Source organism: Coloeus monedula (assembly GCF_965178545.1).
Source record: "Coloeus monedula genome assembly, chromosome: 5".
In the NCBI taxonomy this organism is placed as follows: domain Eukaryota; kingdom Metazoa; phylum Chordata; class Aves; order Passeriformes; family Corvidae; genus Coloeus; species Coloeus monedula.
This window is the reverse complement of record NC_138785.1, coordinates 779422-798381: the sequence shown is the minus strand read 5'-3', so window position 1 is coordinate 798381 and position 18960 is coordinate 779422. Positions and strand designations below refer to the sequence as shown.

The window sequence follows — 18960 nt, the reverse complement described above, 5'->3', positions numbered from 1 at the left end:
CAGCTGAGTCAATAGCTGGCATGGTGGGCCCGTGGTGAAGGAAAGGTGGTGGTTTCTTTCCAGTGGTGGTAAGTTCTGTGCCAGCGTGTGCTGAGCGCGAGGTGAAGGAAGGTGTTTCCATACCATTCTGGTAGTGACTTGTTTTTTTCCAGCTCCAGTCGGTTTAGAATCACAGAATCATTTAAGTTGGAACAGAGCTTTAAGATCATCAAGTCCAACTGATTGGAAACTATCATCAGCTCTCTGACCAGGCCGTGAAGCTAGTTTTGTTGGGGCCTATGCCAAGCCGAAAGGGGACCCTCACATGGCACCCTGCAGCCTTGGATGGGAACAACTGCTCTCATTTCAGTTGGGATTCAAGTCTTGGCTTGTTTGACTGTCTGCTCCCATCTCCCTCTGCCCAACAGCTCTTTTTTAAGGTATAGTAACAGTTCAGCATGGAGATTGAAAATCAGATACAGCCTTTCCTTACTTGTCAGATGCAAGTCCCACATGTGCTGGTGAGCCTTCCCAGATTTTTCTAGGACATTTAAAATGAAAAGGTAGTCCAAAATGTGTTGGGGAGGCCTGGGCATGTTGCCTGAGCTGGGGCTAGGTAACACGGGAGTGTTGTCCTTCTCGTACCAGAACTGCTGGAGCCAGGCTTAACCTGGAAACTGGTGCTAGGGCTGTAGCTTGTTGAGCATCATCCCAGCCTTCCTGGACCTCTGTCCCTTCCTTTCCTTCTGGTGATGTTCCTCCTCTGGTTGCACAATGCTGGGCGAACTTGAATAGAGACTGAGAAGGGACACAGGGACCTCCTGCGCTCCCTGAAGGAAGCCTGTGCCGCTGGAGAGGCGTTGGGAGCCTTTGTGTAAGCACCATTCTGTTTGCATCCCTTCATGGTCCCCTGCTGGCAGCAGCCTGGCCTTCCAGGAACCCTGGCTCTGGCCACCTTCCATCAAACACCTGTTTCAGTATAACTGCAGCCTTGGAATCAAGGGTCTCTTGCAGGGGGCTGGTCTGAGTTTTTTCCCAGAGAACGGAGGCAGCTTTGGATGCCTTAGTCATCATACCACAGTTCTTAATTCTCTTGGAGCAGGGTCTAAAATCTGCCTGCATCTGTGAGCCTGATAGTGTCGAGTACAGCTTGGTACTCAGTTCATTCAGTCTTGGTAATTAATGAGATGGAAAAGATTTTCAGCCAGGATTGGTTCTCTTGAGTGGTCATTTGGAGCATTTTGGAAGGGGGCATAATTTTAAAGGATGCCAGAAAATGCAAAGGTACCATGCTTCCCAAGAGCTAAATCCAACAGTCCAGCACAGATCCCCTTCTCTGCCCTGTTCCTCAGAGCCCTGCATTCTTCACGTTTTCTTCAACTTTTCTTTCCATGGAAGCCAAGCAGTTCTGGCCAGATTAGATCAGATCACAGCAGGACAGGTTTGGTGGCTTTTATAACCTCTCACACCTCCAAAGAAGAGAGAAAGAAAAGCAGCTTACGGGGTTGTGGGTAAGAGTCTCACAATGGCTTACGTAAAGCTCAGGGAGAATACCCCCACCATGTGTTCATTGTTCTGTCTGAACAGTGCCCACCCCTTCATTCACTGCCGCCCTGCTGACTGACTTTGCTTCATCTACACAAGCAGGGTTTCTAGGATCTTCGGGAAGACAATTGAAGACCTTGTTGAATTTTATTTTATTTTCCTGTTTAGATATTTTTTACTTGAATTCGTGTGAGCTCTGTCTTTTAGAGCCATCCTGTCGCTCAGATTTAGCTCACCTTTTACACGTGCTTTGCTGGAGTGGTCCCTGAATCTTGTTAGGAATCTGGCAGGTCCAGTCTGGGTCATGGATCATCCGTTTGGAACAGAGGAGTGCAAGCTTTAGGCAGATGGCTAGGAAGACTTCGCTTGTGCCTAACTATAGTCTTGTTACATGGGAATGCGTTAGATCCAAGATTAATCTGACCATCTGAAGATATCAAAGTGCTAGAAGCCTGATGTTACAGAAGAAGAGAAAAAGGTTTCTAATTTCCATGCTGTCTTCCCCTGCACAGCTCATTCCCTGCCCCTCATAGGCATTTCAGTCAACGGCTGTATGTTAAGATGTGAAGTACAGGAATGCAAATACATAAAATGATCTTTGCACAAATTCCCTGTTTGGTTAAGAAACTGCATCTTCCTTGCCGATGCTGGTCCTCGCTTGACTCTTAGCCATGAATTTGGGGTTCTTCTGTTGGAGCTGGCAGACTGAAAGAGGTCCCTGATGTTTCTAATCTTGTTCCTTCTTCCTTCATTTTTCTATGGCGTAGTAGCTCAGGATTGTCTCTGCTGAAGCCCCTGTTTTATATTTTGCCCTTTCTTGTCCCTCCCTCATGGCAGGCTCCTCTCCTGATGGCTTTTATCAGTCTGAGAACCTACTACTCACCCTTACGGTTGTTGTTCCCATTGCCTGATGGATTCATGCTGACCCTTCTCCTTGGCAAACTGCCACACCATGGAAGAATTGGTTCATTGCATACTACTACTATTGTTTATAGGAGAAGGGATTTGGATCTGATTTGTCTCCAACTGGTGCATTCAGTTTTGTTCAGATTTCCACAAAGTGCTCAGTGAATCCTCCTGCTGTTTCCCTGACCGATGGACTTTTACTTGTATGGAAAATCGGTCACTTGAATACCGGCGTGTTTTGAAAACCCCGTGAGGGCTGCTGGGTGAGCGTGGGGCCGTGCCTGGGCAGCCTGTCTAGAGGACTGGTTATGGTTTGGTTTTCCTTGGAGATTCGGTGTCTCTGTCCATGTGCATGAATGGGAATAGCGCTTGGCTCTTGCACAGTGCTAGGGGAGATCCTTGTGTTCCTTGTTCCTAACACAGCTGGTGTGAACAGTTCTCTGGCATGGGGTGTCCCGCAGCTGTGCATCCCATCCTGGAAGTGCAGAACAGCTTCTCTCCTGGAAGGTGGAGCTGGTTGGGCTGCAGGTCCTCCAGCTGCCCCTCTGCTGCCACCAGCTCCTGTAAACCCCTCTATAACCAGGTAGAGCTAAGGGCACCTGGCACGTGACAGAGTGGCCTTTTGTTCTTATTTCTTGAGCTGATTTGAAACTAAGCAGGGCTTACTTTGGGACTTCCTTAGCACTACTTTTAGTATCTCCCCTTTAAAATGGATCATCCCCCTGATTTATTTGTTCTTCTGAGCCGTGGGCTTTTTTTATGTTGTTAATTTATTTGATTCTCACACAAAATGAGAAGCACCTTCTGCTGCCATCCCTGGGTTGGAAAAGCAGCTGCTCCAAAGCGTGCTGGCCTGGCTGTCATCCCAGCAGTGTCCTGGCTGGTGCCACCTCTCTCTGCGGGCTTGGCTGTGTGCTGACACCTCTGTGGGCACAAAGCCATGCCGTGCCATGCCGTCTTCTGCTGACAAAGCACGTGGCGGGCTGTGTCCCCTGCCCCTCTGGTGTGCCTGCAGAGCAGATCTCTATGTGCTAGATAGGGCGGCTGCCTGAGGCTTTCAGTTCCACCCGGGGATAAGACTGATGGCTGGGCTGTGAAAATGGGCTGAGAAGGTCACACCTTTCATGGAATCACAGGGTGGTTTGGGTCAGAAGGGACTGTAAAGGTCATCTCATTCCAACCCCGTGCCATAGGCCCCCAAGTGGCATGGCTGGGGCACCCTGAGCAAAGCCCATTTTTCAGGTGGTCCAGAATACCTGGTCAGAGCTGGTGGGAAAGATTTTGGCTTTGTGGCCAACTGTAACCACGTGAGCTTGTCGCAATGTGATCGGGTATAATGTGACTCTCCCTGTTCTTTTGCGAAGGAGTCTTTAAAGGAAAAACAAGGGCTGGGTAAAAACTGCTAAGGCTCAGTTTATTGTCAGTCCTTTATACATTTTTAATACTAGATTTTGATCTTGTTTCCTTCTAAGGTGCTGGTGTGAGATTCTTTATGGGCTGGTCTTACCAAGCTCTAGGTCTCAAGAACCCAGTCATGTGGAAAGGATTCCTTCTTAGATGCAGCAGGCAGACATTATCCTTTGATCCCCTAACTTTGAGTTCCTTTCTCCAAGTGACTGAGTTTTGGTTTTGCTGAGCAAAAGCCATTCCCCAGTACTCTTTTTTAAAAAGAGCTAGTTCTTAGAAGTGGAGAGGATCATGATAAAGTGATCTCTCAGAATGGTTGTGGATGGAAGGGACCTTAAGGATATCTAATTCCACCCCTCTGCCATGGGCAGGGACACCTTCCACTATCGCAGGTTGCTCCAAGCTGGCCCTGTCCAACCTGGCCTTGATGATGATGAGCAGATACTCCTGTGAGCAGGGAGGGAATGCTGCATTTCATAGAACCCCAGCTGGGTGATACACAAGCGGGTTTTCATCAGTAAATCTGATTCAGGGAGTCTCTATGCCCAAACTCCAAATCTGGGCAGTGAATCATGAACTGCTGTTCTTCAGTAGCTCTTAGTAAAGCAAAAGATGTGGTTTCAACTGAGTTTTTCCAGGAGCACCTCCCTGATGATGACTACTTCTTGCTTTATTAATAATCAGATGAAATGATTGTGAACTTGGGGCACAGTAAAGATTCTCTGGGGTCACAAAAGTCAAAGATTTTAGCTACAGTCGGTGTAAGTCCGAAGAAGCCCCTGCCCACTACTGTCACTTAGAAGAGAACCAGTGCCACCAGGACCTGCAGGTCTCCGTGTGCATCTTATGGGTGGGGTTTGAGTGTTGTGAAATACACACTGGTGTAATGAGGTGCACACAGAGGATAATGGGTGTCCTGGGGAGAGCAGGGAGGGCCGTGGGAGCAGCCACTCAGGAGGAGCTGTGGTGGGTATGCGAGAGAAAACGCTAGGCTTGGGTTACCTTAAGTTTAGCACTCAGCTCTGTGCTTCCCATCCTCCCCAAGCTGTAGGATCCTTGTGGTGCCTGTGTGTCACGTTGCATTTCTCAGGCAGTGGTTCTCATGGGAAAGGCTGGGTTCCCCCGGTGAGTCGGAAATGTCCCAGGAGCCCAGTGCATTGAGAGTATGTGTCAATTGTTTCCTTCCAGGCGCTTTGGGAAGGGAGCCTAGAAGATTATCTCAGCATTTGGAACAATATAAACAGATGCCGAGTGCTTCAAGCACATAGAAAAGGAAAATGTCTTGCTTGGCCTCCCTGAACAGTCGGGCGGGGCGTGGGGGGGGGGGGGACATGGCAGGGAACGTTAAATAAGTCTCTGCCTTCAGACTAGGGAAAAGCAGCAAAGTAATGCAGATGTTTGCCTGTGTATATACAAGTGAGTTTCATATTACCAAAATCTGTACTGTGCACATGTGGTCCAAAGATTAAAGAGATTGTCCAGTTCTGTTGGCAGCATATTAAAGTATTAAGACTACATGCTTGCTATGATGGGTTTCTATTATCAAGCTGACCACAGAATTCAAGTGATTCAAAGGGGAGTGTTGTTTAATACAGGTACCTTTTGCATCAGGCTTTTGGATACAGTTTTGGGTGTGAGAATCCCTTGGGAAGGGCCACCACTGCCCTGTCTGTCTGGGGTCACCCCCACCCTCAGCTCCTGCTTGTACTCGGATAAGATCTCCCCCTCCCTGTCCCTGTGCGGCACTCAGGCCATCTGCCACGTTAAAGCTGATGTTTCCAGTTGCTGGAAGAGCTTCCCATGTTTCCTTTGGCACGCAAGAGCTAAATCGGATCTTCAGGTGTTGGTCTGGGAGGTCTTGCTACAGATGTCTCTGTGGCTCTGCCCTTTCCCTCTGTGGTGTGATCCCATTCCTCAGAGATGGCGATTCTGGCATGCCAGGCAAGAGGCAGCAGACACAGGACCCCGTTCTGTCGCTGTTCCACTGCCCGAGTTTGAGCCCTGCTTAGCTCCAGAATCCTGTTTCTTCCATCTCTGGAAGTGTCCAAGGCCGGGTTGGATGAGGATTGGAGCAACCTGGTGTAGTGGAAGGTGTCCCTGCCCATGGCAGGGTGTGGAACAAGATGAACAAACATGCAAAATAAAGGCTTCACAGCTGGCCTTTGAAATGGCAAATGCAGGGTTGTTTGTCATTGGCAAATCAGTTTGTTACAAAAATGGAGTATTTTGTGCCTAAATTTTCAGTTGTTCAGTTGCCAAGATTGGATTTATCGTAAGGAGGAATTAGAGACACGTGCTTAGTTTGTGGGTCATTCATTCAGGTAAAGTTGTTTACTCAGTCACCTGTGTGTTCATTTGAAACTCTCCATTCAGCCATGCTGGGATAGAAGTGGGGAAACCAAACTTGGTCGAAAGCACAGAATCCAGCTCTCATTTCTCAAGAGTTGCTTTTGTAAGAGCTGCTTGTACAGCTTACAGTGAGATGTCTGAATGATCTGGGCAGAGAAGAAGACATGTAAGTACTTTCTGTCAGCACAGGATAATCATCCCAAGCTGACAGAAGTGCAGGAGGTCCTGAAAAGAAAACATTTTTAACAGACACAAAAAAGCACGACAATTGGCAAATGTATTGAAGTGCTTTGGTTTGTAATCCAAGTCTCAATGCAAGGGTAGAGGCATCCTTGGGGTTTACAGCCAATGTATTATGAAATTTGGCACTTACTCTGTTACTAGTTAGTTTTTATTTTGGAAAGTGTCAAGTAGGAGTTGATAGGAGCTTCTGTGAGTAGTCCTTCCTCCTCTGCTGTGTTACAGTAACATCCTAATGGTGGTACTTAGAGCATGGGACCTCTATAGTGGCACCTGTGTAAGGTACCTAGTGGTACTTGACGCTTGTTATACAATGGACTGCACAGTCAAGTGATGTAAATTTTGTTGGTCTAAGCTCTTCAATTAAGCTGAATCACCTGGCATGAGGGTAGTTGTTAAGTTCAGCCAATGTATTTGGTAAAACAAATGGAAAAATGAGTGTAGAATGTGTTTGAAAAGCACTCTGATATTACAAAATGGGTATGACGGCCTTCTTGTGGGGTTTATTTTGGTATTTAAATGAGTCACAAGGACAACAGTTATCAGAGTCTGCACTGGCATGTGCTCTCAGAAAGGATGGGACAAAAATACTTCTCCAAATGGTAGCTACAGAGCTCCAAGCTCACAGCTGGAGACAAGTAAAAGCAGGACTAGTTAATGTTAGGCCAACAAAGAAGGATAGTTCACACCATTGGAGTGAAACAGGGATAGGACAAAGAGTAATAAGTTCAAACTGAAAGAGGGGAAGTTTAGGTCAGATATACGGAAGAAATTCTTTCCTGTGAGGGTGGGGAGGCCCTGGCACAGGGTGCCCAGAGAAGCTGTGGCTGCCCCTGGATCCCTGGCAGTGTCCAAGGCCAGGCTGGACGGGGCTTGGAGCACCCTGGGATAGTGGAAGGTGTCCCTGCCCATGGCAGGGGGTTGAAATGAGATGAGCTTCAAGGCCCCTTCCAAACCAAACCATTTTAGGATTCAGTGAAATGCAGCATGAACTGTGCCGGCCTGTGGTGCCCAAACTGCACAGTGCTGAAGTTAATATTTGTGTGCTTGTGTTCCCCAGGTCACCACACGATTTACATCGGGGTCCATGTGCCGAAGAGCTACAGGAGGAGGAGGCGTCACAGAAGAAGACCTGGGCACAAAGAAAAGAAAGAAAAGGAGAAAATCTCGGAGAACTACTCCGACAAATCAGATGTAGAAAATGCCGATGAGACAAGCAGCAGCATCCTTAAACCACTCAGTGAGTACTGGTTCCAGCTGTCACTCATTACAATGGTCCGTTGTCTAGCAATCTGCTCACGGAGCACGAAACTTGATCGATGGAAACAATCGTCTCATGTTGCAGGGTTGGAGTAGTCTTAGCCAGCTGCTGTGGGATAGCTGCTGTGGCTTGGAAGAGGCACAGGCCGGAGCCGACATCTCATCCCTCTGTATCACCTGAGTTGGCCCTTGAGCAGATGCCAGGCAGGAACAGGCCAAATGTTTAAAAAGCAATTTGACACTGTGTGTAAAGAGATAGCAGGCAAGGGCAAAGACTGAGTAGTGCCTAGGTAGATCTGTTGCAGCTTCTGCCTTGGCTCTGGGATGTGCACACGCTCTGGAATTCCAGCACCCCATGATTTCAGCCTCACGTGTCACTAATTTGTGGTGCTAACAGCTCTTTTCCCTTTGGTAATTAACCAGTTTTAAGTTTTGAAAACAAAAAGAGCAATCAAATGGAGCTTTGCTGTTTGTTCAAGTATCTGTAGGGATTGCATATCTAAATACTGACAGGCAGGTGAGGTCCATTTTGGATGCCCTGTGCCTCTGTTCCCACCAGAATTGTTAACCAGAAGGACTTGTAGTGTCATCACTGTGCAGAGACTGTCACAGGGTCCCATTGCTCTTGCTGTATTCTCTGTTGGCCACAAACGTGAAATCTGGGAGATGGCTGCTTCAGTAGAGCAGGAGGGAGATGGCAAGGCTGGCAGGGGTTGAATATAGCAGAGCAGCCCAGGATGTGATACAGCTCTGATTCTTGAGGCTAATTCCAGATGGTTGGAGCTTCATTTGTAAGTGGAAAAATAATTCCTGTGTGAGAGATCCATACGACTGAATCTTGGATTGATGAACTAGGTTCATTTTTCATTTTGAACTTGTGTTGCTGGATACGTGCTGTAGATAGGGACAGTAACACGGGGCAGATCAGTCATGTCTTTAGCCCAGTTCCCATCTTCACAGAACAGCATCTGGAAAGGAAGGCAAGTCACAGATTCCATTTCCTCTTCCCAGCTCTTGTTCCCTGATTGTCCCAAAGAATGCTTTTTGTCAGCACTCAGAAACCCGGAGTTGGTTTTACACCAAAAGACATAATTACCCATCTTCAAGAACTCAAATGTTTTAAACTTAATTTTTATATTTACACTTCTGTTCTTTAGCATGCAGGTGACCAGGCCTGTAGAAATTCCTTTTTCACTTCTGAATGTATCATATCCTAGGAGAATTGTTTCCATGGGCTAAGTGTACCTATGGTTGAAAACCCATTTCTGCCATCGGGTTTTCATATCCTGCCTTCATTTTGTCCATCATTGTGTCTGTGTAACTTGAAGAGGGGTTTGTGGTGTTTTTTCTCCTCTGTTGTTTCTATGCAGTGATATGTTCTTATCTGCACTTACACCTGCATGTAAAAATATACAGGCTTGCCATCACTCTCCATCTGCAGTTTTCCCAAAGGCTTTTCCACCCTGATCTCTTTGTGTTGCAAATTTTTGGACTGGAATTGCATAAATATTCCAGGTGTCCCATGCAATAGCATTCATACCCCATCACTGGGCCCTTTTCTCTGTTGTTCACCGTCTCATGTATCCGGATACTTTTCCAGGTCCTTGCAGGGACCTGCTGTTTCGCGCTGGTGGCCAGATCTTTTTACGAGCTGGCTCAGTTAGCTTAGAACTCTGTAAAGGAGAGGGGTAGTTCAGATTACTGTCTTGAATTACAAGTTACCCCATATCCCTGTGTTTTTTCTCTTCTGAGACTCTTGCCTTCAGAGCTGACCTGAATTTTGTGTTTCCCACCCTTTCTCTTGCTTTCTAAGAAGCCTTTCTTCTCTCTCCACCAGCTGTGTCACACAAGTGTGTCCGACAGAAGCCCATTTCTCTCTAGGCAGCGTGTACCAGCTTAGGCTGGTGTCCAGTGCTGGCAATCCTGGCAAGAAACCTCAGTTAGAACCCTGGGGTTTTAATCTTCATCCCATAATAGGCACTGATTGAGGGGTAGGTGGCTCAAATTCAGTTTCAAAAGAATTTTAGAAACTAAGAGCTGGGAAATATTGCACAGCAACTTTAATGGAGCTGGGAGACAGCTGAGATGAGCTACATTACATTATTTAAGGCAGTCAGTAGAGAGTGTAGAGTATCAGAAGCTGAAATATGTGTGAGGGCTGTGTGGTTTAAAACAAGCAAAATCGGATCTGACGTACAGAAACCTCAAACACTGTGAGTTTTGGTCCAGCATACCTCAGTTTAAGAAATCCCGAATTGATCCCGCTCCTTCTCTTCGTTGATTTCTGCAGTTACTGCCTTGGCCAGTATAGACACTGTCAGTTCAGCTCGGGTATATAATTGGTGATTTAGTTTATTTTCCGATACAAGGACAAGTATATAGAACTTGACTTGCAAAATCTTTAATAATATAGTTGTTAAAATAATTTGTAGATGTTCAGGGAACAACTTGATTGTGCTGTATATTGAGACCTTTGTTTTCCTGAGTAGAAAGCTTAAGCCAGTTGTGATTTGGTACATCACTTGGATTTCTTGATCTGTCCCTAAGGACCACAAGCCTAAGCTTCAATATCTTACCTGAAAATGATTTCTCAGCTCCTTGGATGAAAACTCTGCAATTAGGTTTTGACCAAATCTGGGTTTGACTCACCAGGTCAAGCTGCTCACAGCAACCGAACCTGATGGAACATGTCTGTGGATACCAGCAAGAGAATATACAGATCCAGAAATGCAAACCTGCCCTAGAAAAGTTTTGTTCCAGTTCCAAACCAATCTAGCTGTGCCTCTGTGTTTGGGAATTGGTGCAGTCTGGAAATGTCATTCCTGTTTTTTTTTTTTAAGTCTGTGTCCAGCTGAGCCAAACAAGCCAAACTCTGGTAGTTTATAGACAACCTTCAGCTCGCCCATCTGGAGAGAGCTGGGCAGATTAAACGTGCACAGATACGTTTTATCCTAAGGAAATTATTGCTTGGGAACGATGCCTCCTTCACAAATCCAGACAGGGATACTCTGACAGACTGAGGAGGAGGCAGGAAGGCGATGTTCCCTCTGCAGAGCCCTTTCAGGACATTCCAGGCCTGCAGGGCTGTCTCTGCACTCAGGGAACTTTGGCATTCACACCCTGGTTCTCAGGCAGGACTGCAGGTGATGACAAATCCCTCTTCCAGGTGAAACATCCCAGCACCTCCTGTCTAAAAGCACCTCCTTTAACCAGCCTACCCCTGGCTTCCATTTAGGGCCAGTAAGGAGGAAATGCTTCTTAGGCTCTGCCTCATCAGGTCAGCTGCTGCTTGTGTCAGCACAAAGAGGATGGTGTCATTTTCTACTACGTGTAAGGGATGAGACAAGGGGGGAACAAGGAAAGCAGATGAAGTTTCTCTGAGTCCATTTCCCTCTTCCTCATTCTTTACTACAGGCGTGCAGAGATTTTTCCCATGAGGAAATGCATCTCTGCTTGATCTGGGAAGGGTTTTTTTCTCATTGTCTGGTTGCCCTCCAAGTCACTTTGGCTCACCTCCCTGGCCCAAACCCAGGTGCTGCAATACTTAACTGACTTTTTAAAACTACTTGTGGGTCTGACAAATTCTTACGGCTAAGGAATAAAATTCTCTTAGTGCTTGTGGCCCCGAAGAGAATAAAGGCTGATTTTTGTGAGACGTTAGAATGTTGGCTTGTTGATAAATAGAACTGCTGAATCTAAATTTTGGAATACCTAAAAGCAGGGATAAGAGGAACCATATAAAGAGAGAGGGGAAGGATGATAGATCGCATCAAAGGCTTGTAAAGGTTTTTTCAGAGAATTCCTCTTCCACCCACCAGTGGTAGTTCTTGAGGGTTTTAGTAAAAATCCTCTCTTGAGCCCTCAGATGTGGGTTTGGAGGAGCACTTCTCGTGTTTGCAGAGCAGTCATTTCATTAAGGTGCTGTTTGAGGCTTGTGCTGCCATTCTTCATGGAGTGCATCTCTCCCAGTGAAGGTGAGGTTTTGGCTGGATGGATCAGATTTGCACTGGAGGCAGGTAAATCTCTTTTATTTCTTCCCAACTTGGAGTGCCTGCTTTGCAGGAAGAGTTTGTTGTGGAGAATGTCCCAGTTGATAGATTGCCCAAAGAAGTGGTGGGTACCTCATCCCTGCAAGTGTTCAAGGCCAGATTGGATAGGGCTTGGAGCAACCTACGATAGTGGAAAGTGTCCCTGCCCATGGCAGGTGGTTGGAGTGAGAGGATCTTTAAGGTTCCTTCCAACCCAAACCATTCTGTGATTCTGTGATTTCCAGTGAGGAGTGCCAGTCTGACTGGAACTGTCAATTCATAAAAAGATCAAATTAATTCAACAAGGATATTTAGACATCAATTTAGGAAGGCTCAGCCTTTGTGTCTACCTTGAAAGTTCATTAAGGCAGGTGCTATAAATAGCAGGAGACAGCTACAGGATGGAAATAAATGAACCTACTTAGGAGAGCAGATGCAGCACAGTCAGGGCTGTGCCAAGAGTCCTCTTTCTGTTTGCTCTTCTGGATTTTTCAACCATCCGGTTTCTTTCCTGACTTTTCAAGACATGGGGTGGGATTTTCCAAAAGCTTTTAGCTTCAGCTCGCCACAGTGAGAGCACTGACAGTAGCTGAGAAATACCAGGCAGGATGGCAAAAGCTTAATTGTTTTTGCATTGGTATTTTACATAGGGAAAGTGGTCAGGCAGACTTTGCCATAAATATAAGTGGCTTTTGGTGTTTTGGTCTTTGCGAACTGCACAGCAGGCTTGTGGACTGGTCCCAGGTGCTGGGGTCAGTTGAAACAGGCCTTCTTCTGCCCCTGCAGTGCTGCAGGGAGCGTGCTTAGGTCCATTGTAGTGAAACTGCAGAGGTAAATTAAACACAGAACTAATTACTGCTTCGCTTGCAGACGTGCCCTCTTGTGTAGCTGGGGCCTGTCGGGGCAGTTGGCAGGGTGCAGCTGGCTGTGTCCATGGGAAAGGGCATGGGAAGGTGCTTGGGGCAGGCAGGCTGCGGGCAGGGCGCAGGTGAGGAGGTCGGCCCTGCCTGCTGACACAGCCCTTGGCCAGTTCCCACCCTGCCGAGGAGGGCTTGCGTAACACCCGGAGAGACGCCTCGTTGCTGGGATTGGGTGTCTGACTGCCTGGGATGCGGCCGGCTGCGGCCCACCCTGCTTCCGTGGTGCTCAGGGGCGTGAGGACCACAGGCTCCAGGTGGTTTGGGTTGGAAGGGACCTCTAACCCCATCTCATCCCAGCCCCCGCCATGGGCAGGGACACCTTCCATTGTCCCAGGTTGCTTCAAGTCCTGTCCAACCTGGCCTTGAACCATTTCCAGGGGTTGGATGTCCGCAGTGTCTCTGGGCACTAGGGCCTCACCGCTCTCACACAGAAGGGTTTCTCCCTAGTATCTAATCTAACCCTGCCCTGTGTCAGTGTGAAGCCATGAAGATGCCGTTGGTGGCAGTCAGAAGGACTTCCTGAGGTGTGGGAGAGACAGAGAAGAGACGTGTTGGAGGGAGGTACTTCCAGCAGCAGCTAAACCTGTCTGCCTTCACCCCTTAGTTACTCCGGCTTTCATTTCGCGAGAGGGTCAGCATGGCATTTTTCTTGTTCCTGTGGCCTCTCTGCAAAGCCTCCCAGTTCCCACTGAGGTGCTTGGGTAGGATGAAGGGACATGGTGGTATGAGGTTGGATCTAGATGTGACCTATCACCCTAGGCAAAGGCTTTCCTTTTCCTCTTGGCAAGAGTACAGGGTTTCACTGGGACAGCTAATTTAAAAAATTGCACTTTTTGCATCAACCCTTGCCTGAACCTCTGAGAGATTTTTACTTGGATTTGTGCATGTGCCAATCACATCAGGGCTTGTTACGAACACTTCTGTTTGTTTAAAACCCTTTGCACTTCCCTTACACTGAACATCCACCTCCTTTAGGTAAATGCAGAACATGCAGCATGGAGCTTTCATTCCATGCTTATGACAGCTGGGAAGGGAGGTCAGGTTTGGATTTTTTAATTCGCTTGCAACGTCCAGATTTCTGGTGGGCGTGATAAAAGGTGGAGCTAAACTTCCTCCCTCCTTAGGCATGTCCTGAGGCTCCCACACACAATAGCAGCAAGTAATCTGGTTGTTAAGACAAATGCTAAGTGCTTCAGGTACACGGGATTAATTCTTTTCCAGCCCAGAGAGGTCTGGGAGTTGGGATTTTTCCCTTCAGTGTAATTTCTGAAGTTGTTTTTGAGAGTGAGGGTTGGGGGACAGAAGCGATTGTCCCTGGATGAGTTAAGTGCACTGACTGATTAAATTTGGGCATGGCTCGGGTACCTGTAGGAAGCCCACGTGTGCGGACGTGCTCGGAGGTGGCACGTGGCATCTGCACTTCCCCCTGCCACCAGCTGCCCTTCGGCAAATCCGGGAGCTGGTGTTGGAAGTCTTCGGAGGGACAGCTATGTCAGGGACCTTGTGCAGGTGAAAATGCATCTCTCCCTAATGCAGCAGTGTTCCCCACATTCTCTGTCTTCTCTGTCCTTCCCAGCCTCTGAAGTGCCACCAAATGTCTATTGGAAGGGACAGTTCAGCCACATAAACCAACCCAGCCCTGTCTTTGCTACTGTACGTGGTTCCTCAAAAGAAATCAGCAGTGTAGGCTGACATTTTGTACTCCAGCTTGACTTACTCCTTGTGTATTGTGTTTCCAACAGCGGTCGTGTCACTCAGTGTTTGTCAGTCACCTCCAGCTGCGGGGAGGCTGGTGGGTGCCTTAGGTGTCGTGTAGGATTTAGGAAGAGTCTTGTATTCCTAGGATTTGAGTGTTCCTTGGACTGTGATGATGTCAGAATGAGGCTGAGGAGTGAAAAGGCATGTTGTGTGCCTTGTGAAGCTGTCGCAAGTGCCTGGGCATGGAATATTGTGGCTATAGGGAAGAGAATTTTCCACCTGTGCAGAGACCAGGATGAAATTTTTCAGGTCTGAATTCTTCAGAGCTGTCTGAATGTGTCTGAAAGGAGAAGCCACTGGGGGAGGAAGGGGGAATGAAATAGAGAAATGATAAAACGATAATGGGCTTTTGGTGAGGATTATTCCTGGAGGCAGTGCATTTAAAGGCATAATGTCAGCTCTTCAGGGAGCTTTTAAAACCTGCCTCCACTCTTTCCGTCGTTAAAAAACAACCATGGCAGTTGCTATGGCAATAACACCAATATAGACAGCAGGGTCGGTCTTGAGCAATTCCACTTAGGTTGTTGTCAACTTGAAGTGATCAAGATCCACAGCCCTGAAGTAAAAAAATGAATTTGAGTAAGAAGTACAAACACTTCTTTCTGCCCTTTTGGCCCTGGCACCTGAATGCTGCCGCCCTCCTGCCACACCTCTAAGTTTTCTCTACAATTTAAAGAACCGATAGAAATAGTTTTGGGGTGAGTCAAAGTTAAGATTTTTCTATAGCTGTAACCTCTCCTTGGGAGATGAATTAAATTCCTAAACCCCAGCTGGTTAATATTGCATTAATTGTGGCAAAGTTTGAGGTAAAATAGCAAGAATTATTTGACAAACTAGGTCTGGGCAGAACAGAGAAAATGTCCTGCAAAGCAAGTTCAGTCTCAAAATCCTTTGGTTTTGGGATAGGTATAAGTGACAGAGTATTTTCCTTTGCTGGTCACTTCTGCCTCGATTAACTGCATGTTTTCTTAGATCTGACTAAGCCTTTCTTATTTAAGAATGGTCTTTGCTGCTTTTTTCCCTGACCAGGCACTGCTCTTAGAAATCTCCCTTGGCCCAAGGTGACACAATTAGTCATGTATATGTAGAAGAAAATAATTCAATATAACCTTTACATGATATTTAAAGCCACAGGGTGTGTAACTGTCTACTTGGTGGATTAAAAGTGGTTCTTCAGCTTCTTCAGCTTGAAACTTCCTCTGTGTTTGAGTACCAGCAGAGCTGCCTTTGGGAAGATTTTATGGGGTCTTTATTCCCACTTTGACATGGTAGGCTGTTCTTGTTACAGATGGAGCAAAAAAGAGCCTGGTTCCTTTCCCAGTATGGGGAAGACCTGCTTTAACTGGAGCTTGCTGTGCTAATCTTGTGTCTTGAACTGATGATAGCATGTGCCACTATAATTACCTAAGCCACCTTAATGCTTTGCCTAATTCTGTTCCCTGCATTCACGTGAAACTGCTAAGGGACAGAAAAGTCCAAGGAATTTACCATGTGGGGGAAAAAAAATCTCATTTAGAAGCCTTTTGATTTGAAGCCAGAGCTGTTTCTCCAGCTGAGAAGGGCTGAGTTGGGGAGGTGATGGTTGGCACGGCAAAGCTGCCCTTTTTGGATTAAACTCCAAATCTGTTGGACAGTATGGGAACAAGCCATCCTAAAGCTCTGCATTTCTCTGTAGAAGTAAACAAGGGCTTATTTTTTACTGTCAGTGTAACCAACACCTGGATTTTCTTCTCTGAATCCTTCTTTGTGTTTTCAGTTACCTCTTGTGAACCTCATTGACCTTCTCCTGTTGGGACCATTTCAGATGGTCATCCTTGGTCTAGCTGTTCTTGAAGCTGGTGTCCTTTTTTTTTTAATTATTCTTTCCCCAGTAAATTGCCCATCAGCAGAGCTGGGATAGGTTTGCCAGTCACTTTTTGCTTCTGCCCTCGGAAAGGGGCACTTGGCCACTTGGGAAGGGGCAGGAGAGGTCTTAGAGGGTCGGGACGGGTAGCAGGGGGGCTCTCAGTGCTTCCTGCAGCTTGGAACCGAGTCTCCTCCCATCCCAGGAGGGGCAGAGAATTATGTCCATGACCTACTAACCTCCAGTTGGGATTGTGGGTTTGGGAAATGAGTGCACAGATGGCAGCTCTGGGATGGCAGCAGATGCTGCTGATCTAATGAGTGGAATCAACTGGTGTTTCAGCAGAGTCATGGAGGGTGGTGTAGGGATGTCCGTGGAACTGCAGGGCTGCTCCCTTCTCCCTGCTACCTGTACTTTCTGGGCCCTTTCCCTTTTCCCTTGGCACTCCCAATTTATCTTCTCCTCCAGACTGAGTTGGCACAACGATAATGCGGATAATTTTGATTGCACAGGGAAGCTGTTAGGGAATTAGATGATTAAGACATATTTGGAGGGTGAACCAGAGTTCTTGAGGCCAAAAACTTGCTTTACTCAAGTGCCAGCAGGCTGGAATGACCAAATGGGAGTGTTAAAAAAGAAGAAAAAATTAATCAATTCCATACAGAATACCGAGCTGATAGCAAAGGGTTCTCTCTGCACCCCTATGGATGTGGCTCCAGCATGGACTTTGTCTAAGTGTGAACCCTGGAATAAATACATTTGTCATTGTTCAGGAGCACCAAGCCTCAGTGTGCCCTTGCAAGTGCTCTCGAGGCAAGGCTTGTGTTCAGGCTGTCTCTTCTGCAGCTGTGGGTCAAGTCCAAGGACCCACTCAGGGGTTTCTCTTTCTGATGGAGTTATTTTGGTGATCTTGCTTTGAAGTTTGGAGCAGATGCTGTGTTGTGACTGTGTTCATGCCTTGAAGAAACAGCAACTTGCCGAGAGGCAAGAGGTGCCTTTCTTTCATCTCTTCTGACTTTTATCTCTTTGACTTCCTGATAAGCCAAAATTGGCTTTTTAGCTGTGACGTGAAGGACTGGCAGCCGAAGAGCCACCACGAAAGGAAATGGAAATTGAGATTTCTGTGTTAAAAACGTGAAGAATAAACAAGATAGGGTGGAGAAGGCCTCAGCTCTAGTACTTCATCACTGAAAATTATTTCCTTTCCACTTTGTTAGTGTCAGCCATTTCCCTGAAAAATGGTGTATTTGTTGAAATAAATTTGTATGATATCTGAAACAAAATCCTTGAGAGCTGTGGGCTGTTCTGCTCAGCTTTGAATCCTTATGTGACATCTGTTCAAGCAGGGGAGAGTCTTTGCTTGGATTTATTTGCTGATTTTTTGCCCACTGAGTGAACTTTAAAATACTGATATTAAGTACATCAAAATTATGTGTAGGAAGAACTTGGTCATCTGCACACTAAAGAGGAAAGCAGATGTTAACTGAAATGTGAGTGGTTCTAGGTAGATGTGTTTGTACTTGCATAGCTGGATTTATGTCTCAAAAAAGGCAGAGCCCTTGTGGCGTCTTTTCCTTACGGTTTGGATACCCCTGGAAGGGCACTGTAGGCCTCAGCAGTTACATGGAAATAAAAGTATGCCTAAGTCAGCAGAGCCGTTCCTGCTCTTTGTAAGGAAGCCTAGGAATGGACTAGTCCCAGCCTGACTGTGGTATTGGGATGTGTTCAAGTCTTGCTTCCAACTGGAGACCTTGATATTTAAATGTAGTAATGGGAACTGAGTTCATCCGATGGAGCAGGGGTGTTCGGTTGGGCTGTGAGCTGGGGGTGCATAATACCCTGTGAATTGCATGGCTGGGCAGGAAAGGAGAGGTGTTCTGAGCATCCTGACCTGTGGAGACCTCCAGCACTTACCCTCTGTGTTCCTACCCTGAGGGCAGTTCATAACAATGGGACTGACTAGGCTTGGCCTTCAGCCTCTCATCAATGACTCGGCTCCTCTGTGCAGAAGTGATGCAGGAGTTCAAATCCATTCTTTGCTTCCTTGGAACCAACCAATTTTCCTGCTTTCAAGCAGTGCTGAGTGGAAGGGAGCTGAGAGGTTGAAGGAGGCAGAAAGCGTAGGTGTCAAATCCCGTTTGCACAGCACAGGGAAGAGAGAGAAGGGAAGAGCCTTCTGACTCCCACGTGAGCCGGCTGGATGTTCTGCCTTGGAGACCCGTCCACAGGAGTCTGCTCAGAGTGCCTGCCCCCGTGGGAGCTGGCAAGTGTGGTTGGACAGGGGGATGGCTGACACTGATAATGGATCGGCTTTATGTGCATGATATGGGGAATAAGGACAGCAGCTGGCAGTGCTGCGGCCACAGTGCGGTCCTTGGCTGGGGAGCGCTGGTGGCATTGTGGCGCTGGGGACGGTGCTGGTGGTGTCTTTCAGACAGATAAGTAGCTCTTAGGATGTGAGTCATCAGTCAGGAGAAAAGGACACGACTGAAGAGTACCACTCAGGGAAGAACAGGCAGAAAGAGCTGGCTGGAGGCAGTGAAACTTAGTGTGCTTGGTGCAGAGTGAGCAGGGAAGTTATTCTGAAACCATTAACATTTAGATAACCATAAGATTTAGATATCAAGGCACTTAGCAAGTGAGCACCAAATCTGGGCAGAGATGGGTGTCACACAGACTGGGAGAAGAGAAAGGAAAGTATTCTATGGGCTGTAGTCCAGATGAG

General features: G+C 47.1%; 1 protein-coding gene across 2 annotated transcripts in view; it reads left to right on the top strand.

Annotated features, from left to right (window-relative positions):
• SLC4A4 (solute carrier family 4 member 4) overlaps positions 1-18960 on the top strand; it is a 115304-nt gene that overhangs the window by 24432 nt on the left and 71912 nt on the right. For both annotated transcript variants that reach the window (XM_082282371.1, XM_082282370.1), the window contains one exon: positions 7487-7666. In XM_082282371.1, coding sequence (XP_082138497.1) covers positions 7487-7666 — 180 coding nt within the window. The remainder of the gene's footprint in view (positions 1-7486; positions 7667-18960) is intronic.